This window comes from Balaenoptera physalus (genome assembly GCF_965194825.1).
Source record: "Balaenoptera physalus genome assembly, chromosome: 2".
NCBI lineage: Eukaryota > Metazoa > Chordata > Mammalia > Artiodactyla > Balaenopteridae > Balaenoptera > Balaenoptera physalus.
This window is the reverse complement of record NC_138883.1, coordinates 130,862,850-130,890,049: the sequence shown is the minus strand read 5'-3', so window position 1 is coordinate 130,890,049 and position 27,200 is coordinate 130,862,850. Positions and strand designations below refer to the sequence as shown.

The 27,200-nt window shown below is 46.4% G+C and overlaps 1 protein-coding gene across 9 annotated transcripts in view; it reads right to left on the bottom strand.

Annotated features, from left to right (window-relative positions):
• LOC309654470 (protein FAM169B-like) overlaps positions 1-27,200 on the bottom strand; it is an 89,222-nt gene that overhangs the window by 48,960 nt on the left and 13,062 nt on the right. For 5 of the 9 annotated variants that reach the window (XR_014260268.1, XM_082448460.1, XM_082448467.1 and 2 more), the window contains exon 1: positions 16,366-19,822. Coding sequence is in view for 8 of the 9 variants with exons in the window: in XM_082448460.1 (XP_082304586.1) it covers positions 16,366-16,681 (316 nt within the window). In the remaining variant the exon portion in view is untranslated. Of the gene's footprint in view, positions 1-16,365; positions 19,864-27,200 lie in introns of those variants that run through there. The other 4 variants (XM_082448461.1, XM_082448462.1, XM_082448465.1 and 1 more) reach the window with 4 other exon arrangements.

The window sequence follows — 27,200 nt, the reverse complement described above, 5'->3', positions numbered from 1 at the left end:
GGGAGACTGGACCCCTGCAAAAGGCTGAGCAGTGGTGACAGCAGTCAACGGGGCATTGTGGGTCACAGGCCAGCCTTGCTTCACTGACTTAATTCCCCTCTCCCCCTGAGTGACATGTAACCACAAAGAAGATGCCAGTAATGGATTTTATTCTATGACACCCCAAGGTTTTCCAAACAAGTTAAGACAGTGAGGTCCCTAAGGCTAACTCCCAGTGGCCTGGCTTCATCAAGGCTCAGCAGGATGAACTGAATTCAACTACCTGGGGCTGAGTTCCCGAACGCACGAATGGTCCTGTCCCAGGTCCCCAGAGGCTGATGAGTAAGTCTCCATCCTTGCCCCTGGGAGTTGGTAGCCTGCAGAGAAGAGAGAGCTAAACAAGCTGATGTGATATAGGGCAGGACATGATAGGTGCAGGAATCGAGCTCGGAGCCAGAGTCCAGAGGACCCAGAGGAGGGGGTCAGTTCTGCTGAGGGGTTTGGGAAAGCATCCCTGGGGAATTTGCCAGCTCGGGCTCTGGATCACTGTGTAAGGCTTCAAAACAGGCAGAGATGACATGCGAGGGCAGAGTAACCCATGAGCAGAGGCACAGAGCCCTACAAGTCCAAGGCCACACTCAGGGCACCCCAAGCATTGGGGGTAGCTGGGCAAGGCTTAAACAAGGGAGAGGCAGAGCTGCAAACATCGATTATAGCAAGGTTGCAGGATACACAGCTAATATGCAAAAGCCCACCACTTCCCTGTATGCCAGCAATGAACAAGTAGAATTTGAAATTAAAAACAATACCATTTACATTAGCACCCCTCATAAATGAGATACTTAGGCTTATACAAAATGAAATACTTAGATTTATACAATCTAACAAAAATATATGTAAGAGCTATACAAGGAAAATTACAAAACTCTGATTAACAAAATCAAATAAAAACTAAATAAAGAGATATTCTATGTTCTCGAATAGGAAGCCTCGATATTATCAAGATGCCAGTTCTTCCCAACTTGACCTATAGGTTCAATGCAATCCCAATCAAAATCCCAAGAAGTTATTTTGTGGATTTCACCAAAATGATTCTAAAGTTTACATAGAGAGGCAAAAGACAACACTAAAGGAGAACAAACTTGGAGAACTGACACTACCCAACTTCAAGACTTACTATAAAGCTACAGTAACCCAGACAGTGTGGTATCAGTGGAAGAACAGACAGATCAATGGAACAGAATGTAGAGCCCAGAAATAGACCCATGTAAATGTAGTCAACTTCTATTTGGTCAACTTTGACAAAGAAGCAAAGGCAACACAATGGAACAAAGATAGTCTTTCCAACAAATGGTGCTGGAACAACTGGACATCCACACACATAAAAATAAATCTCAACACAGACCTTTCACTATTCACAGCCATCTCAACAAACATAAACCAGTGCTGATGGAGAGCAAGACAATATAAGGCATTTTGGATACGTCCCTATGGACCTGGTATAGGGAGAACACAGACTTCAGAGCCAGGTGGGGTTCAGATTCCAGCTTCTTCAAAGCGTGACCTTCACCCTTCCCCCACCTCGAGTCCCCCACCTGTCACATGGAGCCCATGACATCCTCTCACCTGGCTGTTATGCAGATTTGGTGAAAGAGCTCATTTCACCAAACTGCTTTGCCCAAAGGGGAGCTTTTCCAAAAGCTTCCTCCACCTGCTTCAAGTGTTGCTCTGGGATTCTAAAAAAGTATGAAAAGCCCTTTGTTATTTGCTGGCTTTTGTCAGTGACACAATGGAAGCTGCTTGCTAACACTGGGTTTCTTCCTGGGAGCTCCCTCTCCAAACCTTCTGCTCCGGTTTGCAGGGAAATGTGTCTTTCTTCCCCAGCTTGATTGCTGCCACCCTATCTGCTACCTCCCAACGTGAGTGGGGACACATTCCTACTCACCACGTTTGCTCACGACTGGTCCTTTTCCATCAGGGTGCATTAAGCCAACCATCATGTTCCTCACTTCCTCCTTCCAGGGCTGTGGGGACGCATCACGCCTGATCAAGGCACACATTTTCACCTGCCCAGAACCTCCCAACAAGATTTTTAAACCTTTCATCTTGCCTAAGATTTCTTAATGGAGCTAAGTCCTTTTTTATTTAAATATTTTTAAATCAATCAATACAACAAACATTTTTTAAAAGTTAGTGTGGGGCTTCCCTGGTGGTGCAGTGGTTGAGAATCCGCCTGCCAATGCAGGGGACACGGGTTCGAGCCCTGGTCTGGGAAGATCCCACATGCCGCGGAGCAACCGGGCCCATGAGCCACAACTACTGAGCCTGCGCGTCTGGAGCCTGCGCTCTGCAACAAGAGAGGCCGTGACAGTGAGAGGCCCGCACACCGCGATGAAGAGTGGACCCCATTTGCCGCAACTAGAGGAAGCCCTCGCACAGAAACGAAGACCCAACACAGCCAAAAATAAATTAATTAATTAATTAATTTAAAAAAAAAAAAGTTAGTGTGATTTTTCCAAAGTACAGGTTCAGGAAGAGCTGATTGTCACCCGTCACCTTGGATGGGTGGGCTGTGGCAGCGGGGAGCTGTCCTGAGAAGGACTTAGAGGCCACCGTCCAGCTCAGCAAGGAGGAGCACAGCAAGGACCCACGCCCAGCGGGGGACAGTGGCTCGTGTGGCCGTGCTTGCCGTCCCTCCTCATCTGCCCAGCACCAAGGATGCAGGAGGCAGCAAAGTGGCTCAGGACCCTGCAGAGGTCACAATTCTGAAGCACACGGTGCTCATCCAACCCACATGCTGAGCAGCTATTATGTACAGAGCACATGATAAATCCACTGGAGGAATTAAATTTAGACTCTGGCTTAAGACACTTACAGCTTGGAGGAGGAGACAGCACCTGGGATGCGAAGCATCTCTGGCCAGGGAGGGGTTGGGGGCCGTACCCTGCAGACCACCAGCGGCCACCATGCTTCAGAGGAGAGGGACATGACCCGATTACTGTTTTAAAGTAATAATATTCACCAGAACCACATGTCCAAGCATCCACCAAGCGTCTGGCTGACTTTTTTTCAGGTGAGGCTCAGAAGGGTTAAGAAACTCAAGATCAAGTGCCTGTAAACAGCAGTGTTGGGACTGGATGTGAACCGGCTCTCACTCACTCCAGAGCCCCTGCTCTAACCTCTATACTCCAGGTGAAGAATGGACAAAGAGACAAGGGGACAGAGCTGGGCCCAGATTCCATGAAGGCCGACAGAGTAGGGAAGACAAAGATGAGAGGAGAGACGAGGAGGTGACAAGCCAAGACACCGATGAGAAAGGAGAGGCCGGCACAGAAAGACCTGAAAAGAGTGGACCTCGTTTTGTGCATCAAGACGGGGAGGAGGGCTGCCATTTATTCAGCAAACACTGACAAGTTCAGGCACTGTACTTCGCACCAGGGATCTAGGGCAGAAGACACTGCCCAGCAGAAGTGAGACAGGCCACCAGGCCAGGACCACACAGACCATGACCAGCGCCCAAGACGTGAGCAGCATCAGGCACCTACTCAAGGGCTGTGTCTTCATCCATTCATGATGCTGTGACAAAATACCATAGTCTGGGTGGCTTATAACAACACAAATTTACTTCTCACGTTTCTGGATGCTGGAAGTCTAAGATGAGGGTGCCAGCAATGGTCAGGTTCTGATGAGAGCCCTTCTGGGTTGCAGACAGCTGACTTCTCACGGTGTCCTTATTCAAGGGGACTCCACCCTCATGACCTAAGCACCTCCCAAAGGCCCCACATCCCAACCCCATTACGTGGGCTTAGGATTTCAACATATAAATTTGGTGGGTGACACAATCATTCAGACCATAGCAAGCTGTCTGGAAGGGCTAGGCAGAGTTCCAAGAATGGGCCTGAGCCAGACTGGGCTCCGGTGCTGGGGTCTCTGGGGACCAGGTTGAGGTACTGGCTTTGTCAGTCTCTGGAGGAGTCCAATCAATGCGAGACATGATCAGAGTGGTGGTTTAGAAAGAGAACAGTTGGGTTATGCCCAGGTGGGAAGAATTTGTCCTTTTGAAATTAACAAGAAAAAAAAGAAAAAGGTTATTTGAGAAGGATCACACTGGATTCGGGTGCGGGTGAGGCTGGAGACAGGGAGGGCAATGGGAGCCTGTGGTCATCCAGCCAAGAAGTGAGGAGGGGCTGAGTGAAGCAGTCATGCTGGCAGGGAGGGAGATACTCAGGGGGCAGAAAAGACCACCTGGGTATCAAACTGGTCCTAAGGCAGAAGAGAGAGGGAAGGCAGGACAGCAGCCAGCTCCCAAGCTTGAGAAGAAGGATGCAGGTGTCTTCACCAGGAGGAAGTGAGGACGAGGAAGAGGTGTGAGGGTTTCAGTTTTGAAATGCCTGTTAGAGATAGCAAGGTCAGGGTGGCCAGCAGGTGGCTGGATACACAGCCCGAGGTGAGCAGAGACAGAGAAGGCCCATTCCCCACACCATCACAGCAACCAAGGAGGGAGGAGCTCTCACGCGCACGCGCGCGCATGCACACCACCCCCCCGCCACACACACACCCTACCTCCCCACAATAACTGCAAGCTGTTCACATACTGGCCCATGGTTTACACACTTCTTCAATCACAACCGAAGGAGCTTCAGGTCTGCCTGTTACCCCCCACCAGCCTCCCCCACTTGCTCCCCTGGAGTCTAAGCCACCACTGCCCTGTTACAAATCTAAGAAATATGTACTTCCCCCAAAAAAGAGCACAGTTAAACCAAAGTGACAGGCCATCTTCCCAAAAGCAAAATACACGTAGGAAAAAAATGCTGAAAAGTTCTGGCAGAGGACAGCACATAAACACATTCCAAGGCATTGCATGACTTTTATGCAACATTGACTGAGCCGGTCAATAATTTAAGGGGAGGGGAAAAATACGCAAGTTGACATAGCAACTGTCATATCGCATTACTCGGGCTACCATTTCCATACAGATGTCTTCCTTAGAGGAAAACGCTTCCCCAGATGCCCTGTGAACTTGGGCAACTCTTTGCCGGGGAGAAGGAAACATCTGGTTTGTAGTATATCTGCATCAACTTCCCTGTGGTTCTTAGGCCCTTCTTGCCTTCGGCGACTTTGTTTCCGTGAGTGGAGATTTTAACTCCAGGAAGATCAGGTGAGATGAGGTGCCTGGATCCTGAGGCACAGCTGGACGGCAAGGTGTTGGAGGCAGAAAGAAACCCACACCAGAGCCAGTCTATCTAGGAAAGGCATCTTAAAATCACAGGCCTCACCAAGGCAAGTACAGCAAGTTTCTCAGGGTTGGGGGAAGCAGAGAGAGGTGCAGACAGCCCAAGCTGCAGCGGTAAAACCCTAGGATGCCTCAAAGAAGCATCTGCATCCCCGCACATCCGTGACGCTCGGAATATTTTCCTTGGAGCTTCTCTGTTTTCCAAATACCATTAGTCCCTTGGTAAGAATGACATGTCTTTGTTTGTGGGATGCTGTTTTCCCCTACATTGACATCCAACTCACAGTAAGTGTCATAAATTAATAGGGAATAAAGAAGGAAATCCCAAACAATAGCCAACACGTGCTCCCAAACACACAGTGCTGTCACTGCAAATAGCTCTTCAATCTGCATCCGTCACGGCCCACGGAAAACAGAACTCTCTTGGTTTCTAGCATGGAGCTCTCTTAGCTTATGTGAAGTCGGGTCCTACTCAACCTGGGGGCCACCTGACACCGGCTGAACTTGTACAGCCACACGGGCACCGTAGCCACCAGGAGAAGCAGGTATTTAAATCGAGGCTGGATTTCTGGCCAGAACTCTTTTCCCCTAAACTGTCAAACCCACTTAAGCGGGACTCCCCCATGTAGAAGGTGGGACGATGGGACCCATTTCAGGCTAATGTCTACCTCTCCTTTATTCAAAACGCAAGCACAGACTTAAACGTAAAGATTCAACGTCCATGGGATCACGGGAGGCTGCACCAACGAGGCTGCTGATCAGGTGGTCCCTGAGCCCTTGGGGTTCGTGAGTCCACGGGGGTCATCACACTTCAAAGCCAGGAAAACTGTAATTACTTCTCCACATGCTGAAACTCAGACTTCACCAGGGCAACAAGCCTCTCCTCCACTCCTGCCATATTAGCTTGGTTTTTACCAGAGATACAAAAAGCACTTCACTGACTCAGGTCCACAGGTTCATCCTGCTAAACAGAGCTGGGTTTAGCCCCATCCATCCCACTCACCGGGAGGCCTGACCTCTCCCTTCAAGGCAAACAGGGGACCAGGAGCTGCTCTAGCTGGGTGCCCCCTTCCTGAAGGTCAAAAATTCACAGCGCCTCCCCCCTACCCCATCTTCCGGCCTTTCCCCCAACCCCTCCCCCAAATCTGGGCAGCCTTCTCAGGGGTGAGGAACGTCCCAGAAAGGGCCTTTCAGTTCTGCAGAAGTTCTCTGGGCATCTCAGGGCATCTCACTTTCCACCCACCCACCCCTCCTGAACCACCACCCACCTGCCCCAAACGCAGCCCAGAGAAGGCCTGGCCCCGGGCCCGCTGTGTCACAATCACCCCTCAGCCCACGACAGCCACCAGGAAGGCGGCTACACAGCGGCTCTGGTTTCAACTGAATGTTTGCCTTGGCTCTTGCTGTCACTGCAGGCCTAGAATGGGCACGCTTTTCCAGGAAAAAATCATCATTTTTTGATTCCCTGCTTGTTTTTCTCAGGGTGCACATGACACGCAATCACCAAAAGCCATAAATAAATTAGCAGCAATTTGAAGGATGAGTGTTATGCTTGGTCACAAAACGTCCTGGAAGCAAGCTGGGGGGATAGCTGTTCCAATCAGGGAAGCCAGCGTGTGGTAACAAACACAAACAGCCGTCCCCCTGTCCTCTCTCTCCGCAAGGACCCTGCTTTCTGTTTCTCAGCCTCGCCACTTCCCCTGCACAGGGAATTCACAACACACCCTCCAGGAAGAAAGAGCCAGGAACGGCTGCAAAGTGATGTACACCTGGGGTCCAGGTCCCTGCCCGGACCCCTCCTTCAATTTGACAGCCCACAGACCCTGCAGAGGAGCTCAGATTGCCCTCGCCCCAAGCTTCTCCTTTCAGATCACCCAGCACTGTTGGCCCGGCCAGAACCCCAGTCATTCCCAGGCCTCCCTCCCTGGCCCCTCCAATTCATCCCAAATCCTGTCGTTTCCCCTATTTCACCAACCCGAGTTCTCCCCACCGGGCGAGGCCTCAGCGTCTCTCCTGTGGGCGCTCCCAGACTCCTGGACACTCAACACTTATCCTCCCTTCTCTCCATCCTTCTTTCCGATCATGACTAAGGCATTCTTCGAAGGGCTGAGATCCAAAGGCGCACCGCTCTCCAGCCCCAGTCCCCACCCATCCTCCATAACGTCACCAGGCATCTGGCCAGCTCCCCTCAGCATGGCCTCCCCACCAGGCAGAGGCCAGGAGTGTAGAGAAGGCTTTATGAAAGGAAACTTCAAAACGTTCAGAGAAGGGGTCAGTAAGACTCAGGGCCAGAGTCTGTAAGGTGGGGCATTGCCTGGGATGAGGGGGCCTACTTTCCAGGTTCCCTGTGCCTCCACGGGTACTGCTTCATGTCCAGAGCACCCAGCCCTGCAGGGCAGAGGAGCAGCTGTGTGACCACTGTGTGACCACCAGTCAGCCTGGACAGTGGGAGAGGAGACTAGAGGTCCAGGTGAGTGGGCAGTGGAGAACTTCTCAGGCCTCCTACCCCGTATGCTAGCCAGAAGGGCACTTCCCTGCCAAGAACTCGTGCTCCTCCTACACCCAGCAATACCCAAGAGTCCCCTTATTCTGGAAACTTCCATAGCACTGTGGCATTAGGTCTCTTACATTTGACTCAATTATAAATAGACATTTTTAATCAGCCTCTGGACACTCATTGCTCTGCCCTCTGATCATCAACCACTAGGTTTTATGGAAGAAAAAAAAAAAGATCAAACAGATATTGTCATAAGGAGAGCTGAAAAAAACCTGACAAGTTTCCTGACAAGGAAAGCAGGAAGAGATCATCTAGGAAAAGTATTCACATGGCCTAGGAGCTTGCCGAGAGGGCTTCCATCAGAAAGGGTCAGATGTTAAAAGGACGAGTGCAAAGGGTGGAAGAGGCCTCCCCACAGCCAAGGTCCCCAGGCCCAGCACCATCCTGTAAGACCAAAGTAGGAAAAGCCGGGCACTGAGGAAGTTCAGGCAGGCTGGGAAGACGTTCAAGGAAACAGGACAGCTGCCTGGGTAGGCTGATGGGACTCGGAGGGGAGAGCCCGAGGAAGAAATACAACTTAGCCAGAGGCTCTACTGGCCACAGAGAAGGCAAAGGGCCTCCAAATTAGGAGCAAGCAGCTGGAAATAGTGGAAAAGCAAAGGAGTGCATTAGCTACTTTTAGAGAGGCATAAGCCTCAGTGAATGTACATCCCAGAGGCCAGAAGACCTGCAAATGTGATCCTGAAGTTGTAACCTTTAGTCACTGAGAGCATGAGATGCCGGAAGGGACCAGAAAGACACATGAGCCAGTGCCATCCTGGTGTGTGTGGGGAAGATGCAGGTCTTGGAACTAATGCCTGGTTCCCTGAACATCCCTTCCTAATGGTGGCCTAGAGTGAATTATGAAAGATGATCTGTAAGTACCCTAGAAAAGAAAGACTGGACTTAAAATCAGCATGAATTCACCAAGACCAGAAGAGACAAATTGGCCTCATTCCCTTTTCTGACGAGTGTTCTAGCTAGTGTTAGGAGAATAGTTAAACATAAGTCATCTTAATTTCAGCAGCCAGATTTCCCTCCATTCTTAACTGTAGGCATGCATTTCATAAAGTCTCTTGACTTGCATTTTATGAAAGTCTCTTGAAATCTCCAGAAATGTATGCTAAATAATGGGTTAGGTGTGTGTTTTGTGGTATAATAATTGCATGAATTTTTTTAATAAGCATTTTTAAATACTTGTATTAAAAATAAAGAATGCACACCTTCAGAACTTCAAATGATATTAACTACACAGCCAGAAGGAAGAGTTAACATAACTGGATGAAAGGACTTACTCTTCAAACAGGCAAAGTTTTCTTAGATTTAACACCAAAAGCACAAGCAACAAAACAACAACAAAAAACAGATAAACAGGACATGATAAAAATTTTAAACTTTTGTGTTTCTAAGGACACCATCAAGAAAGTAAAAAGACAACCCACAGAATAGGAGAAAATTTTTATAAATCTGATAAGGGATAGTATCTAGAATATATAAAGAATTCTTACAACTCCAGAAGACAAATAACCCAATGCAAAAATGGGTAAAGGATCTCAATAGATAGTTCTCCAAAGAAGATATTAAAATGACCAATAGACACTTGAAAGGATGTTCAACATCATTAGTCACCAGGGATATGCAAATCAAAACCACAAGGACCCCTTGACATCGGTCTTGGCGATGATTTTTTTGGACTTGACACCAAAAGCAAAGGCAACAAAAGCAAAAATAAACAAGTGGGACTACATCAAACTAAAAAAACTTCTATACAGCAAAGGAAACTGTCAACAAAATGAAAAGGTAACCTACTGAATAGGAGAAAATGTTTGCAAATCATATATTTGATAAAAGATCCAAAACATATAAAAACTCATACAACTCAACAGCAAAAAAAAACAATGTGGTTAAAAAATGGGCAGAGGATCTGTGTGATACTGTGACTTACATTAAGAAATATATATATTTGGTCTTCTTCCCATTTCTGGCATAGTACTTCTAAAACCCTTGGAATTTCTTAAGTGATGAGAGCAGGGAAGGTGTCTCTTGTTATGTTACTGAGGTGATTTTTGGACCCACCTAAGGATGGGGGCTGGCTGCCAGGAGAACCAACCACGTGATTAGAGGGTAGGAATTTTCAGTCCCATCCCCCTGACCCCTGGGGAGGGGCGAGAACCTGGAGGTTGCATCAGCTGCCAATGGTCAGTGATTTAATCAATCATGCCTTTGTAATGAAGCCTCCATAAAAATCCAAAAGGACTGGGTTCAGAGAACTTCTGGGCTAGTGAACATGTGGAGGTACTGGGAGAGTGGTGAGCCTGAAGGGGGCACAGAGTCATGGGAACCTCTGATTTATAGCCAGTTGGTCAGACGTACAGGTAAATCGTGGGCTTGAGATTGGCACCTGAAGTGGGGGGCAAGGGAGTCTGGTAGGACTGAACCCCTAACCTGTAGAATCTGATGGTATCTCCAGGTAGTGTCAGAATTGAGGTGAATGGAAGGACATCCAGCTGGTATCTAGAGAACTACTTGGTGTTATGGGAAACCACCCCCTTCCACACATTGGAAATTGAATCTCAGAATACATTTACTCTGAATAGACATTTTCCAAAGACATACGGATGGCCAACAGCTACATTAAAAAGTGTTCAACATCACTAATCATCAGGGAAATGGAAACCAAAATCACAATGAAATATCATTTCACATCTGTTAGAATGGTTATTATCAAAAAGACAAGAGACAGCAAGTGTTGGTGAGGATGTAGAGAAAAGGGAACCTTTATGCACTATTGGTGGAAATGTAAGTTGGTGCAACCATTATGAAAAACAGTATGGAGGTCCCTTAAATTTTTTTAAACAGAACTACCCCTACCCCATGATTCAGCAATCCCACTTCTGGGTATTTATCTGAAGAAAACAAAAACACTGACTTAAAAAGATATGTGCATATATATCTACACAAAAACCTGTATAAGAATTTTCACAGCAGCATTACTCATAATAGCCAAAAGGTGGAAACAACCCAAATGTCCATCAAGTGGTAAATCGATAAACAAAATGTGGCAAATCCATACAATGGAATAGTATTCAGCCATAAAAATAAATGAAGTACTGAAACATGCTTCAGAATGGATGATTCCTGAAGGCATTATGCAATGAAGGAAGCCAGACACACAAGCCCACATACTCCATGAGTCCATTCATAGGAAATGTCCAGAACAGGAAAATCTATAGAAATGGAAGAGACTGCCTAAGGCTGAGGAGGATAGGGAAGTGGGGTTGGTTTCCTCTAGGGGTAATGAAAATTAGGTGTGGTGACAAACGTACAATTCTGTGAATATACTAAAAATCCCTGAATGGTATGCTTTAAATGGGTAATTGTATGATATGTGAATTACAGCTCCATAAAACTGTTTGTTTATATATATATAATGGGAATAATAGTTGTCCTTCCTGTGGGTTCAGAACATTGGAGGACAGAGCCATGTCTTGATAACAAGTTTGTGATAAAAGCCCAGGGGCCGGGCATGCATGGTAATGAGCTGTCAGCTAGAGGTGAGTCAGCCTTGGGCTGGTTCTAAGGAAACGCCAAGGTAAACTGAGGCTAACTTTGTGGAAACAGAATGTCCAAGCAAAGTGAGGAATGCCCTCACCGGCCACCACTCTCCCCTCACGGTTCTCTAGAGCGCACTTCTCAGATGGCTTCTGGAGATCCTGTTAAAGGACAGATTCTGACTTAGTGGGTCTGGGTGGGGCGCAAGTGCCTGCATTTCTAACAAGCTTCCCGGTGCTCGTGCCGTCTCGCTGCTGGCCCACGGGCCACACCCCTGAGTAGGAAGACAGGAAACTGAAGCTCAGAGGTGCTAAATAACTTAACCCAGGCCACCCACTCATAAAGGGCAGAAGATCTGAACTCAGGTCTACTTGACTCCAAAACCCAGCTTCTTCCCACCAGACCATCCATGACGTGGTGTTTGCACGCCATGTTCCAAGAGAAGCCAGATCTGAAAGAAGGATCCGGGATGTGATGGGCTCTGGGGCCCACAACAAAGGAGGGACAGCTAGAGAATGAGAAACGTGTGAGTGATCTTAAAAGAAGACTCAGGAAACATGGCAGCTGGCCTCAAGCCTAGGAAGATCTGCCCTGTGGGGCAGCCATGCCCACCTACCTGGATGGCCCCTGTGGGGGCACTAGGCCAATGAGGAGACACACGAGCATATCGGTTTGGGCTCCTTAAGAAGAACGTTCTAATAGAGCTGTCCCGGAACAGACCAGGCTCTCCCAGACTAGAAGCCGGTGCCCCAGACAACACCTTTGTGATTCTGATATATCTCTATACTACCTTCTTAGCCCTATCATAAAAGAGGTATCATTTGCTATGATTATAAAAATAAATCTTACTATGATAGATCTTTAAAGTCTAGCTAAGGGTGTTCAGCTGGGAGACCTATTTTCTTTCTTTTTTTTTTTTTTTAAAGGAGATTAACAAGTGTTAGCTAAATGTTAAAGCCATATTAGTAGGAAACAGAATCTCTTTCCTTGATATATTTAAAATTGAAATAAAATTCAAAAGATCATCCTTTTTCTCCTTCTGAAATTCAGCTGTACCACCTAAAATCATCTTGGAAAGCACTGGACCTAATGATCTAAACACCCTTTCAACTGTGAGCTTCTGGACCCTTGTCTCCCTTCTCTAAAGATAAATAGCCCTAGTTTCCTCGAGCCTTGTTCAAATGGTTTCAAGCCCTCTCAACCCCCATGGTTGCTCTCCACGGATAAGCACCAGTTTGTTTCAGCTGCATCCTGAGCAGCAACCAAAGAGAATGGGGCTGTAATTGAGCTGGAACATTATCCTTCCATTAAGGCAGCCCCAGGTTCCATGTGCTTTCCAGCAGCCCACCGCAATGTCCAGGCTCACAGCGCTTCCAAGGATGAGAACTGCCACCTGTTTCTTTTTATCCAGGTGGTGTAGAGGTACATCCTCCCCGGCCCATCCTTGATCTCTGGCTGCTTTTGGATGGACTGCATGACATTATCCAACGAGGCAGTTTTGGATTAGTAGAAAGAACAATGGTCTTACCATTAGAGTGGTTCAAAAACAGACTAGATTGCCCTAGTGTGGTGTTACCTTCCTCTCCAAGAGGTTTGCAAGCAGAATCCGTCAGGGAGGTAATTCAGCTGCCAAAGTTTGGCCAGCAGTTGACAAGAAGGTCTCCCATTCTAAAACCCTGTGCTTCTATAACACAGCACTCAGAGACAGAGAAGAACATGCAAAAGTGCACCATGATGGAAGAATACTTCTAATTTCATGCCTACTCTCTGCCCTAGATGGTCCAAAGCATCAGATTTTCTGCCACAAATCATTTCATCCTCACAACTACCTTGTGAAGTAGCTAAGATGCCCCCATTTTGCAAATGACCAAACTGAGACTCGGAGAGGCCAAATCACTTATCCGGGTCACTCAGTCAGTTGTCAGAGCCAGGATGCCAAGTCTGTTGAATATGATGCCAAAGTCCAGGTTCATCTATTCTATTCTGCAGGTCCCAGGAAGAAATGAGAGAAGCAAAAGGCCATCACTTGATGGGAATCTGGAATGCCAGGATAAGCAGTTTTGATTTAATACAGAAGGTAAGAAAAGACTACTTTTTTGATGAGGGGAGTTATTTTTTTAATCTTTGTAAACACTTGAATTCAGTTAATAATTTAAAAATAAGAGGAATAGTAAAACAAGGGGAAATAAATGAAAGATAGGGCCGTGGGGAGGTACAAAACAACTTAGGAAGGGAGGTTCTTGGCAGGCTTCGGCTGTGTCCCCTCAGTGACAGAAACCAGCCACTGATTAGAGAAACAGTCAAGCATGAGCCCCGCAGGGAACAGCCAGACAGAACGAGGGCACGTACTTCACAAACCACCTTCACGGAAGGCACATCCCCAGTTTCGTACAGGGGAAAGCTGGACAGCTGCATTGCAGGCAGACCTCATTTTACTGTGCTTCACTTTACTGTGCTTCACTTTATTGCATTTTTTTACAAATCGAAGGTTTGTGGCAACCCTATGTTGGCGTCATTTTCCCAACAGCAATTGCTCACTTTACGTCTTTGTGTCACATTTTGGTCATTCTCGCAATATTTCAAACTCTTTCGTTATTATTGCATTTGTTATGATGATCTGTGATCAGTGATTTTTGATGTCACTATTACAAAAAGATTACTATGACTTGCTGAAGGCTCAGATGATGGTCAGCTTTTTTAGCAATAAAGTATTTTTAATTAAGGTGTGTACATTGTTCTTTTAGACATAATGCTACTGCACATTTAACAGACTACAGTATAGGGTAAATATAACTTTTCTATGCACTGAGAAACCACAGAATTCGTGTGATTCTCTTTATCGCGATATTTGTTTTACTGCAGTGGTCTGGAACCTGCGCAATGTCTCTGAGGTCTGCCTGAACTCACATCCTCACGGTAGCCCGCCGGGAGTATTAACTACTTGCCGCCGGGGAATTCACAACTCCAGGATGATTTTCATTTGCTCGCAGGGTTATTGGAAGTTATTATGATGGATTCAATCAGCTTACCAATAATTAACTCATACACAGGCTTATCAAACAGCTCTGATCCCTTTAGCTTCCATCTAACCACACATACACACAAACACAAGGCCTTCACAAATATAATTGGAAAATTATAAAGGAACCAGGGACAGCCTTCTCAATGGTCACAGCTAAGCACATGACTGAAGTGGCACATGTGTCAAAGCTGTGAAGAGGGTCTATGGTACCACCAGCTGCTTCGGAGTCCACATGTTTCAAGCCACAAGAGGTGCATTTACATATCGTGCCTGCTTCAAAATACCAGACTAAAGAGCATGAGGTGCGGATAACACCTGAGCGCTTTTTGGAAATCACACAAAATTGCAGCAACCATAGAGCCCCAACAGCAGGAAAACATTTGGAAACTTTATTTAAAGCTCTATGAAATATAAAGAAAGGTCCAGAGTGAGATTTCTTGGAGTTTATGAATATTTATTATAATACATTCTTGAAAACAATCAAAAAATTAAGTACAATAGAAATAGGAAACAGATTTATAAGAGTCAGTCATATATTTACATTATGCAAATTGCAGTTAAAGTCCTATAACCAGAATATTGTTAAATGCCAAAAAAAAGGCAGAGGAGAGGGCTGCTGATATTTGGACATTTTCTTAAAACTGGCAAATGATATTTTCAGAGTTTTTTGACAATCTGTTTCCCAAGGAGTGCACATCCTGTTACTTTCACTAACCTGGTGCCAGCTGGAGTCGCAAATTCAAGGCAATGTCAAAGGCCTGGGGTTATCATAGTCCCTTTGTTCAACCAGGGCTTGACCTGACAGGAATAGGAGATGTCCTGAACCTTGATCAGAAAGCTCTCACACACAGCTCAGCCACCCCCAGCCCTGGAGCAAGGAGGCGGCTTCGCCAACATGCCCAAAACTCCCAGACAGCTAGCTAAGCACATTCGTGTCTCAGGATTAGTAACAAGAGAAGCGTTAACAACAGTCTACATGGTGAATAACGTTCCCCAGTCAAGGAGGTCACCTTGGGCTTTGTGACACCCATCGAACAGGGCATCCTCTGACTACAAACCCCAGATGGACATGCGGTGTTTAAGGCAAAAGTCCATCTCCAGGGGAGCTGGAGAGCTGAAGGAGGCCCCTTTGCAAATTGTAGTTAAAGACCCATAACCCCAAACTTTCACCAGACACCACAACATTGAAAGAGGGCTAACTCACTAAGGGTTTGTTTTTTAAATTTCTTATTAGGAAAGCAATATATGGGAATTGTAGGAAATCTGTAAAACACATTAAAGTATAATAAAGGAGTAAATTTCTAAATAGGATTGAATTTGAATTGGGACTCCCTTGAGGTCAGAGACGAGGAGTTTGCGTCCAGCTCACTGGTGGCCTGGGCTCCAGGTGGACTGATAGGCTGGAACGCTCTCCAGCCTCACACTGCTCACTGCCAACAGCCCCAGACCCCTGCCCTATATGCAGCTGAGCACGGCCATCCACGTGTGCTCAGAGCACTCACTCCAAGAAGCTGAAATTGGTCAAAAGCAGGCTCTTCATAATGCAGAGGGAGAATAAATGAGTTACAGATTACATAAATTTCACCACCAGAAACAAAACCCCACCGGATAATCACCTTGCAAAAATCCCCTACCCTACACCAGCTGACCATCAGAGGCCTCATTTCCTCACCTGTCCGGCAGGGATAAGGATGGTCCCTGTGCTTCGCAGGGCTGCGGTGACACTCCAACAAAAGGGCTCCACCTTGTGCATACAATGTCATTAATAAGAACAGTAAGTGTTACCCTTAAAAGCAGCTCTGAATACTGTCACTATGGGCAAGAAGGTGTCTGGTGTCTTCAATACAACAATCAATATGTGTGTCAATAAACAGAAATCATAATGCCTTACCAGATCTCTAAAAGCTGAAAATAAATCGGTTCTGCCTTGATGTCCTTCTAAGTCCAGCCGAAGAGTACAACCATCATTTCTGAGGTGTTTGATTCCATTTGTTGTAAACAAATCAGAATCCTTGTTTATTAAATTGATTAATAACTACCAACCTGTCTTTGTGTCCTGGGGATTAACCAAGACCAAGATTTTATGTTGAGGTTCATCACAGTGCACAGTGCAAAAGCAAACAGACGAAGCTTCAAGTTTAACCTGAAAAAATAGTAAAATCACCATTTTGTTCTGTAACCACAGTAAGGGCACAAGAAGTTGCTTAACAATTAAATTAGCACAATATTCACTGAAAGAACACTGTTGCACAGAAGTTAATTTGACAGGACGGGGCTTCCCTGGTGGCACAGTGGTTAAGAGTCTGCCTGCCAATGCAGGGGACACGGGTTCAAGCCCTGGTCCAGGAAGATCCCACATGCCGCAGAGCAACTAAGCCCGTGCACCACAACTACTGAGCCTACGCTCTAGAGCCCACGAGCCACAACTACTAAAGCTCGCGTACCTAGAGCCCGTGCTCCGCAACAAGAGAAGCCACCGCGATGAGAAGGCCGAGCACCACAATGGAGACCCAACACAGCCAAAAATAAAGTAAATAAAAATAAATAAATTTTTTTAAAAAATTGACAGGATGGAGGCAACATGAAAATGGAAACCTTACCCACTCTGAGCTAAACACGAGGGCAATCTGACAACGGCCCTTCCTCTATCTCCCACCCAGCAAACCTGCTCTTCCCCTTGCTCACCTGTCTGTCTATCCAAGTAATGACTGAACATTTCCTCAGCTGACCCCCTTGCGGTCTCTCCTTCCATTCACTTCCTGCCCCAGCAGCCTTCCCCACCCGAATCCCCGTCGGGCCTCCGCCTGCCAAAGCAGAAGGCCACATCCCAACCTCAGGCTGCACCTGCCAAGCCAACCTCAACTGTCCCCCTGCAGCCACTCTACGCAAACAGCCTAGACAAGCCTGCGTCCACCCGCAATGCCACTCGGGCTGCCTGCTGCCCTGGCTCGGATCCCTGCAAGCAGCCTCAAGAAACCCACACCCTCTCTGGGCCCTGTAGTCTCAGCTCTGGCTCTGAGGCAGCCCCGAGGTGAAGATCCTCAGTGCCCAGCACCTGTTTGCTCATGACCACAGGGAATACCAAGCAGCACATGTGGGGTCTCTGATGCTGGGCTGCCCCAGAGCCTTCTCTCAAGCACCCACTTGCCAAGTTCTGTTCCCGGCCATCGAACCCACTGGCCTCAGCTCCCAAAGCAAAAGGACAACACGCTCCACTCCGAAGTCTGTTTTGAAAACCGAGGAGAGTGTAAGAAAATGAGAAAAGGACGTGTCGGCTGAGTGAGGCAGGCAGGCTGCTTGTAAAAGTTTACAGCAGGCCTCCGTGGTTTCAGAGAATTGTTTCTTAACAAATCCTGAGACCCATAAACATCTTGGTGGCTCCCAGTCTTCAAGTCACCTTAACGAAGAGTCCCCAGCTGGCTCCCCGTGGTGGCTACATGAAGCACAGTTCACCCATCAGACGGCCACTACAAGGCCATTAAAAACAATATGTAAAAAGCATTGTATCAACATAGAAAGATGCTTATTATAGACAATATTGTACTCCAAGTGTGATCTGAATGTTAAAAATGCATGCCCAGAAATAAAATCCAATGGAAACACATCAAAATGTTCATAGCAATTAACATGGGTGATTTTATTTTCTCTGTCCTTGTCTACAGTTCCCAAATAGTATCCCCTGAGCATATACTGTTCTATAACCAACAAAAATCAGTAAGTATTATTGTGTTTTAAATATGATAAGACAATTTCAAGACTGAAAACAGAGTTAATTATGAAAAGACAAGACTTTGAGGAGGACCAGAGTGATGTGGTGTGGCACATCCTTGTCTTTTTTGTTTGTTTAAAAAAACTTCTCTGGTTTCAAAAAGAAAAGTTAAATTTGCTAAAAGCAATGAGGAGGTCCATCATCACCGCAAATCAGACTATTTCAAAACCTGCTAAATGGTAGGAAACTGCTACCATTTCTTAATTAATTGCTAAAATGGTAGGAAACCAAACGATTATTTTCAGGACTCTTTTTTTAGAAGGGGGAGAAGCAAATAGGTAGAAAGACATTTCAGCATTTCTATCACATTAAAACAACTTAATTTTAGTAACTGTCTTATTTTATTATGTTTTTGCTAATAACACTAAAATTATCCACTCTGTGAGCATACTACGTATTGGGGGGTTTTGTTGTTGTTAAATGACGTAATCCATAAATAAATGTGAAATAAAATCAGATAGATGACTGAAACTGCACCCTAAAGTACTTCAGCGCTAACTCTTGTATTTCACCACACTTCTCAGATTACCTAGCATTCCCCCCGACTCCGTCCAACAACCCTGCAGCCCACCAGCCCCGCAGTCCCCCAAGAGTAAGCCCCTAGCCTTGACTGAGAGCTTGCTTGCTTTCTGGTTTAGCTGTCACTAGGGGGCGCTGAAAGCGTGTGAGTACAGCCACCTCCCTCGGCAGATCAACAATAAGTAATCACCCATGGGAGCTGGATTCTTCCAGGAGTTGATTACAAACTAGCATCTCCAAAATCTCAAGGAAGCCACACTATATAAACTGTACAAGCCATTGTTTTAATTAACTCTGGAACAACTTCAATACAGCAAAATAAAACCCTGTCTTCCTCAACCAACTTTGCCTGCCAGAGAGCAATGATTTCTGTTATGAGTGAAATCTTATTCGTATAAAACAAGAAAATTTTGCCTCTTTCAACAGATCAGCCTCAAATCTGAAAAAAAAGGTAACAAATTTAGATACAGCCCAAGATTCACATATTCTTTTTATTTACTTCAGGGGAGGGGGGAAGGCCTTAAAAACAACACAATTATTAAATTTCACCCACAGTCCCACTGTCCTAACAAATAGTTTTCATTTCTGTTTTCTTCCAGTCCGTATTCAAAATTCAATCTTATCATTGCTAAAAATCGTAATTGATATAACTTCATTCCCAGTCAGAAACTTTTAGGACTAAGTCAAACCTTAGAGACTAAAGGTCAGTCAATCCCCTCACTTACAAATGCGAAAACTGAGGTCAGTCAGGCAATACACACAGCATCTCATTTAATCCTCATAACAACAATATGAAGTAAGCACTGTTATTGTCCCAACTTCTGAGATGAGAATAGCAAGAGCAGAGAGGTAGAGACACTTGCTCAAGGTCACACAGCTATTAAGTGGTAGGCATGGGATTCACAGCAGGCTATTTGGCTGACTGCTTTATAGAACTGGACTTATCCTCAAGACCTCAGAATCCCAATCCAGGATTCCTTTTGCTTCTCAAAGTGGAATTATTCTAGTATTCACTCCAGAAGGATTTTTTTAAATCTGTAATGCTCTTTCACTAACATTCTCCTTTTTAATAATTTCGATTTTACAGAACTCTCCACCAATGAGGAAGATCACACATACCTGCTCCCCAGTGGGAAGAGAGAGAACCTCTGGTGAGGGCCATACTCCTTCCCCAAGAGTGGCACAGTAAGCCAGAGCCGCTTCCCGATGCCCAGCAGGGTCATCTTCCAAAATATCCACTGGGTAAATGCCTGCTAGGGGAAAAAGAAGGCAAGAAATGACATGAGCTTTACTCTCTCATTGAAATAAAAGTCACTTATTTCTTGAATATGAAAAGAAAAAAGCAGCCAATTGAAACTTGCTTTAAAAATTATGTTCACCTATTTTTTTTTTAAGTGAAAAAGAAAAGAGCAGTGTAGCAGCAGGAACCAAAAGAAAATAGAGGACATTCCTGATGGTGGGGTTGGCACCAACCCTAAGGAGACATGAGGTTCAATGTGAACCCTCTTAGACCACTGCAGAAACTTCCTTTCATACCCCCTAACTATCAAATGGTTTCCCAAGTTTTTTTTTTTTTTTTTTTTAATTATTTATTTATTTATGGCTGTGTTTGGTCTTCGTTTCTGTGCGAGGGCTTTCTCTAGTTGTGGCAGGCGGGGGCCACTCTTCATCGCGGTGCGCGGGCCTCTCACTATCGCGGCCTCTCTTGTTGCGAAGCACAGGCTCCAGACGCGCAGGCTCAGCAATTGTGGGTCACGGGCCTAATCGCTCCGCGGCATGTGGGATCTTCCCAGACCAGGGCTCGAACCCGTGTCCCTTGCATTGGCAGGCAGATTCTCAACCACTGCGCCACCAGGGAAGCCCTCCCAAGTATTTTCTAGTAGTGTCCGCCACCGCGGCCACATGTACAAACAGGTACCCTGAGAGCTGACCCCAGCTGCTTAGAACCTTGCTAACTTTGACAAAATCCAGCCTGAGTTTTTAGTTTGCCAGCTTACATTTGCCACGAAGTTAAGATTTGTCAATTCTTCTCCTTTAATTGGACTGCTTTATTGTAAGAGAGTTTAAACGTACTAGTTAGTATGAACTATAAAACTACATGTGTAAACCGACATGGCCATTCACAGATAGACTATTTTTTTTTAATTAATTTTTGTAAGTGAAATAGGGAGCATTTTCTTTTTTCTTTAATTTTATTTATTTATTTTATTTATGGCTGTGTTGGGTCTTCGTTTCTGTGCGAGGGCTTTCTCTAGTTGTGGCAAGCGGGGGGCCACTCTTCATCGCGGTGCGCGGGCCTCTCACTATCGCGGCCTCTCTTGTTGCAGAGTGCAGGCTCAGTAATTGTGGCTCACGGGCCCAGTTGCTCCGCGGCATGTGGGATCTTCCCCGACCAGGGCTCGAACCCATGTCCCCTGCATTGGCATGCAGACTCTCAACCACTGCGCCACCAGGGAAGCCCCACAGATAGACTATTGCACAGATTAATTTGCAAGTTATCTCCCAGCTCTACTCAGCATCTCTTTCTTAACACCGCACTTTTAGAGGAAAATTATATCCTCGAATAATCATACAAATTGAGAGCATCCAATTCAGCTTGGAAATGGCAGTTGGTTTTCCCTTGAGATGCTGGCTCATCTCTGGCTGGCACATCCCTAAGTGGGAGGGGGCTCTGTAGCTTCTGCCCTTCCGTGGTCCCCTCCTCTGATGCATTTCTGGGCCTCCTATGGCGGGAAGGGTGCCAAAGCAGCTGTCTTCTCCCCCTCCCTCTCCTCCCCTCCCCCTCCCCCCTCCTTCTCCTCCTCCTCCTCCCCCCCTCCTCCTCGTCCCCCCCCCCTCCTCCTCTGCCTCCTCAAGGAAGATAAGCCTGCGCATAAACACCCACTGAAATATCAGCTTCCTACTTTCTCTCAGAATCTCCATTCCTTCTGCAGTCACTTTTCAGGGAACAGAGACTGCTCCTAGCAGCAAAAAGTTTCATGTCTCCAGTTCACCAAGCTTGCCTATGCTGAATTTTACTGCTGTTGATCGGGGGCAGTGCTCATAGAAAACAGAGGATGTCAAGAGCAGGGGTGGACTAGGCCTCAGTCCTGCATGAGCCCCTCCCCCTGCCCCTGACTTTTCATGGTGAAAACGTCACCAGCACACAGAGTGGCAAAGAGATGAGTAAATACACTCTCCCGCTATTCAATTTTTTAAGTATTTATTTGAGTGTGAAATGCATACCAAAAAATTACAACTATAAATGCACTGATTAAAATGTTTCAAATAAAGACATGAAAAATTAACAGTCCATTCAGTGACAATGAACAGTCAATGATGAACTCGGGGGTCTCTTTCTAAACAAGGTTGTGCCTCTAGGTAGCAGGGATATTCTGCTGTTCAAGGCACACACTTGTGGTGTGTGTGTGCATGTGTGTTTTCTCTCTATACACACACATTCAAGGAAGCCCAGGCTCCTTCTCACTGTGATGGGCCAGGAAGACCCCAGCAACTGATCAGACACAGCCCTCAAGCTGAACCTCTACGCCCTCCCTACTCCTTACTGGGCCCTCCAGGCATACAGCTCAAAGCCGATGGATCCAAGCCAAGCCAGATGGTTCCTTGCTCAGGGACCACTTCAAACCTGCCACCAAACCCTCAGCCTGCATCACCTCTCTCCAATCGTCCTGATGCTCTCAGTTCAAGGCCTCAGCATCTCACAATAACCTCTGGCCTCACCCCTTTCCACCCATCCTTCCTCCATCTGTTACCAATAAAATTATTGTAGCTATTCCCTGGCCCCAGGTGCCAGCAGGTTGCTGAGTGCTCCACACCTCTTATTTCACTGAGTCCAGCCTAACTCCAATTTACAGATGAGAAAACTGAGGCCTGAAGAGGAGACCATTTGGCTAGTCAGTGGCAACACCAGGGCATGAAGGTCCATCTGATTTCAGAATGTGTAAAACACTCAGATAATGTTAGTGACCCCATCCAGACAGTCTCCTCTACCAAGCCTCGAAGGCCCTTTACAATCCCATGCCCCCTTCCTCTGCAGCACCCCTACTCCCCAGCTCCTTCTGCCTTGCCATCTTCAAGGCCCATCTCAAACTCTAGCACACCCAGGGGCCTTCCTGGAGCCCCAAAAGGCAAGGGCTCTGTGGGTTACTGAGTCCCGTGTTCGAATCCAGCTTGGCTTAGGATGGGAATTGATACACCTTGGCCACTTCCCCTGTGCTGCAGGGCCTTACACACCTGAACTCGGCCTTTCACATTGGTCAGCAGGTGAGGCAGCCTCACCCCACCAGAAACGTGAAGACTCCCTCCAGGCACACTTGAGTGCTTGTTCTCTCCTCTCCTGGCCCCAACACCCCTCGCCAACAAAGGCCTCTCCCTATGTCTTTCTCATCCTGAGCACTTCGGAAATGTGGGTGGTTGTTTAGCTGAGCTCTCTGTTCAAACTGCTATTCATCCAGTTGGTCTAGTGGCTTCCCACAGGTATGAAAAAAGATTCAGTGCACGTTCAAATAAATTAAGAAAAACATACTGGGAAGTGGGCTGCTTCAGCCCTAGGGCACCTGACTCATGCTGCATGATTCTCCCATGAAAGCAACTTCAATAGCTACCTTTTCTCCAGACGCCCCCAGGAATGCCGTCTTAAGGAGCAAGTAAAAATTCCACCTGGACTTTTACTCTCTGGCGCTGGCCCTGTGTCTTGGGACAGATATTTGTCAGAGGCAAGCCTTCAGTCCACTCCAGTGAGGTTGAGGGCTGACTGACAAGCCTTATCAATGACCCCCCACCACACACACACACACACACACACACAACCTGAGACCTGAGACCTCTGGTGACAGGGGACTGGGAGGACAGCGTAATCGTCCACGTTTTGCGGAGGGGCACAGGGCGGGGTACCTCACCCAAGACCACTGGGCCTAAGGGCCTCTGCCTGGTTCCCCCAGAGGCTGCCACAGCTTGCCTGGCATTGGCTCTGGCCGAGTGTGGTCAGAAGAAATGCAGTGAATGTATTTTGCTCCTTGTACACCATGAAATCATTTCCCTGGCCGGGTATGCTGCGGGAGCTGTGAGAGCCCCTCAAAGAACCTGACGGCCAGTATCCCCAGGGCACCCTGGCCCCTCAGGGCTCTCCTGCCTTGCAGCCCAGGGGCGGGTCCCTGGGGGTCTTCTCAACAGAAGCCCAGCAGAATCCATCAGCCCGATAGCGTGAGCATGGGGGCTGCATCAGGCCTGCCTCTGGGGATAAATTAACCCTCCACGAAAAGGAATTTCCAAAGATCTCTTAAAGGTTCCCTTTTAAAACCTTTAAGCTGGGCCAGACCCCTGCACCCCAGGGAAAGGGCCCCCCAAGCTGGCCGGGGACAGGAGGAGTATGCTCCAGCCTTTGGGGTTTTAATTCCTTCTCTTCTCTCTGGGGAAACTGCCCCATCAGAAAAGTTCGGGCCAACTCCTTACACGGAAAATGTTTGCGTTAGCGTTCTGGAAAACTGGGTGGGAGTGAAAAAAAAAGGGAGCTGCTTAAGGCAGGAGAGGGGAGGGGGCATCCAATGCTGGCTGGCAAGGGAGACCCCCTCCCCAACCCAGGACGGACACACACACACACACACACACACACACACACAGACACACACAAGACCCCGCCTCCATTGCAGAGAGGAAGGAAGCCCCGCCTCGCCCACCCGCCAACCACAAGGGCACATTTGGGCCTTGCAGAGGGGCCCTCGGGAAGTAAACAAGTCTGGGGCGTCTTCTGCACGCGCCGGAGACCAGCCTGGCCGCCGAGCTGCTGATGGAAGGCAGACTCGGGCAGGAGCTTCCAGATGTGAAATGCTAACAGGCTTTAATGGTTTGAACCCAACAGGAAATATTTTTCCAAAGCCAAAAGAATGTAATCTTTTCAGTACAATGCAAAATGCTTTTATGAAAAACGGCACACAGTTGAAATGATAATTCATTGCAGACAGTAAAGAAATTGAAATCCCCCAATGAACCCCGATTTTAAGAATTCACTTTAAGGATAAGTTGGTTGTGGTCACCCGAAAAACAAAAGCAGAGGTCTATCTTAAAGCATCCTTCCAGGGAAAATGCTGAAATCATTCAGGATCTTTGTACCAAATCTTGAGTTTCCAGGGTACAGAATTTTTTTATTTTTGCTTTTCTTTTTCACATAAGCTATCTGGTTGTTTTCTTCACAAAGTAATTTGCTTCTAAAAGGAAATTATTAGAAGAAGGAATCCTTATTATAGAAGAAATATGCTGAGGAGGGTTAAGCGCCTAATTCTGAGCTTAGCAGAGAGCTTGGAGCCTAGTTTCTAACCGGAGAGAGGGCATCAGACAAGAAGTGTCTGAACCCAGGTGTTTTGCACACCCACGGTGGTAGGGTAGTGCCTAAAGGGAGATTTCCAAATGCCACCTCAATGGCTCAGAATTCAGCACCAGGAATTCATCAGGGTCCCTGATTTCCAGTGAGGCATGCACTTCAAAGCTGCCTGCTTTAAGAAAATTCAGTATTCACAAATGCAAACTTCATCCTGACCCTCCAAAGCATTCACCACAGGATGCCTTAAAACTGAGAACTATCTTAAAGTATGATTACATTTAATTTTTTTTTTAAGAGCGCCAAAGAATCCAAGGTTCCTGACTTCCCTTGTATCATGCATTTTCACACATATATTCTGTGGAACACTAGCTTCACAAGATATGCTGTGGAAGGAGGTTTCTGAGGTCAGCAAGTTTGGAAAAGGGGACCTGCTGTGACGCTCAGAGCTCACTGCTGGGGGTTCTATGTGCCTATCAGCAATCTGGACATTTAGAAACCCTGCAGCAATGAGATTTGATTAATCCAGCATTTATTTCCCAAACTTATTTAACTAGGGACCCCCGTCCCAGAACACTGATGGACAGATGACAAACAATATCTTAAAGAAGAGTGCTTTGACATAATGTCAGGGCAAGAGGACCCATCACTATCAGACAGATAGCAAATATGCAAATACCTGGAGCGCAAGGACCACAGGCAAGGGGGCCGTGGTGTCAGCAGAACAATCCTCCACATAGAGGAGGAGAGAACAGAAGGTGAAGCAAATACACACTTGGATATTTTTGTTGGTTTTTGAAGAGCATCTGATTGCCAAAATATTCTTAGCAAAGAATTGAAAAAAAATGTTGGAAGACAGAATGTAGAAAATGTTAGAATTTCTGAGCAGATGAGCAAAGTTGTCAGGGAACGGAGGAAGCGCTGAGAGAGGTCTGCAGGTGGTGGCAGGATAGGTTTCATTACTGGTAACTGACAGGGAGCCTGTTGCTCTGTTATCACAGATTTAGTACTGGCCAACTTGCAACTTGTCATTGCCTTGGCTGAGAATAAATCACTTGTCCCAAATCTAAGATGGTAAAATATGCAGATGACTTTGTGTGCCACCCACACAAAGATTTATGTAATCCTAATTGCTTTTAATATGAAGGTCTCATAATCTGAGCATTGGTGCATCTTACCCTTAGGCAAATGATACAAAGATTAAACTATTTTTCCCCCTGAATCATTCAAAAGGATATGAAGTGGGTCTGAAACATACTGTTCCTTTTGCATTCAAAGAGGTGTCACATTTGGGGACAAATGTGGAGCCCTATTTGGGGCAGACAGGAGGAAACAGCATCTCAAATGTCTGCTTCCTTATGAATGGTAACAGAAGAGGGCTCCTCATCTGATACAGCTGCAGGAAGCTCTGGCCTGCCTTGAACTTGAACTCCTCCACCCCATGTGGTCATCATTACGGTGCCCTATTTGTCTAACCTTTACCAGAAGGAAGAGAGCTTTGGCACATACTCAGAAGAACATGGAGAGCCTGACTCTTTGTATCCTGAATTTAACTGACCAGGAACTTGTAAAAATATCAAATCCCAGTGTCAGTAACACCACCACAAGATGTGGTGGTCCTTAAGCTGGTGGGAAAAGGCTGGGCGGGGTGGGGGGGCAGTTGACCAGCAAGGAAGAAGAGCCCTAAACCACACAGCACACGAGAGGAAGAAAAATAACTCATCACCATGTTTTACCCATTAGTCACAGAATAACATTTCTCAGAACTTACCCAAAAACTGTGGTTGTTAATAGACTTTATAAACTTTCATCCAGAAATCACATCCCTATATGTCCATCTATTACACTGCTAACAATAATATTTCTAAAGAGGACAAAAATTAGGTCTCTATCTGGCATGCTCAGCCCTGTGCAAAGCAACAAGGAGAGCTGAAAGTAGACTAGTCCTCAGTCTCCATGACCCAATTCTAGATTAAGCTGGTGCCCCCTGTTTAAGCACTCAGCCTCATCACCCGGACTACCCCACATGGAGAATGAATGGAGAAGAATGGGATTACCTTAAACCTAGACAATGAGTTGCTTAGGGAAAGTGTAGTTACTTCCCAATATCTGGAAATGTGTTGAGAAAACTACATTTTATAAGGGCACTGGTCTCTTCTGGGTAAAACTGAAAAGTAGATGAAGAACTACCTGCTGAATAGAAATATTTGCATCCATGTTAGTACCAGCCCAGTTTTAAATTGAAGACATATAAAAGAAAGTTAACATTCTGCCTTC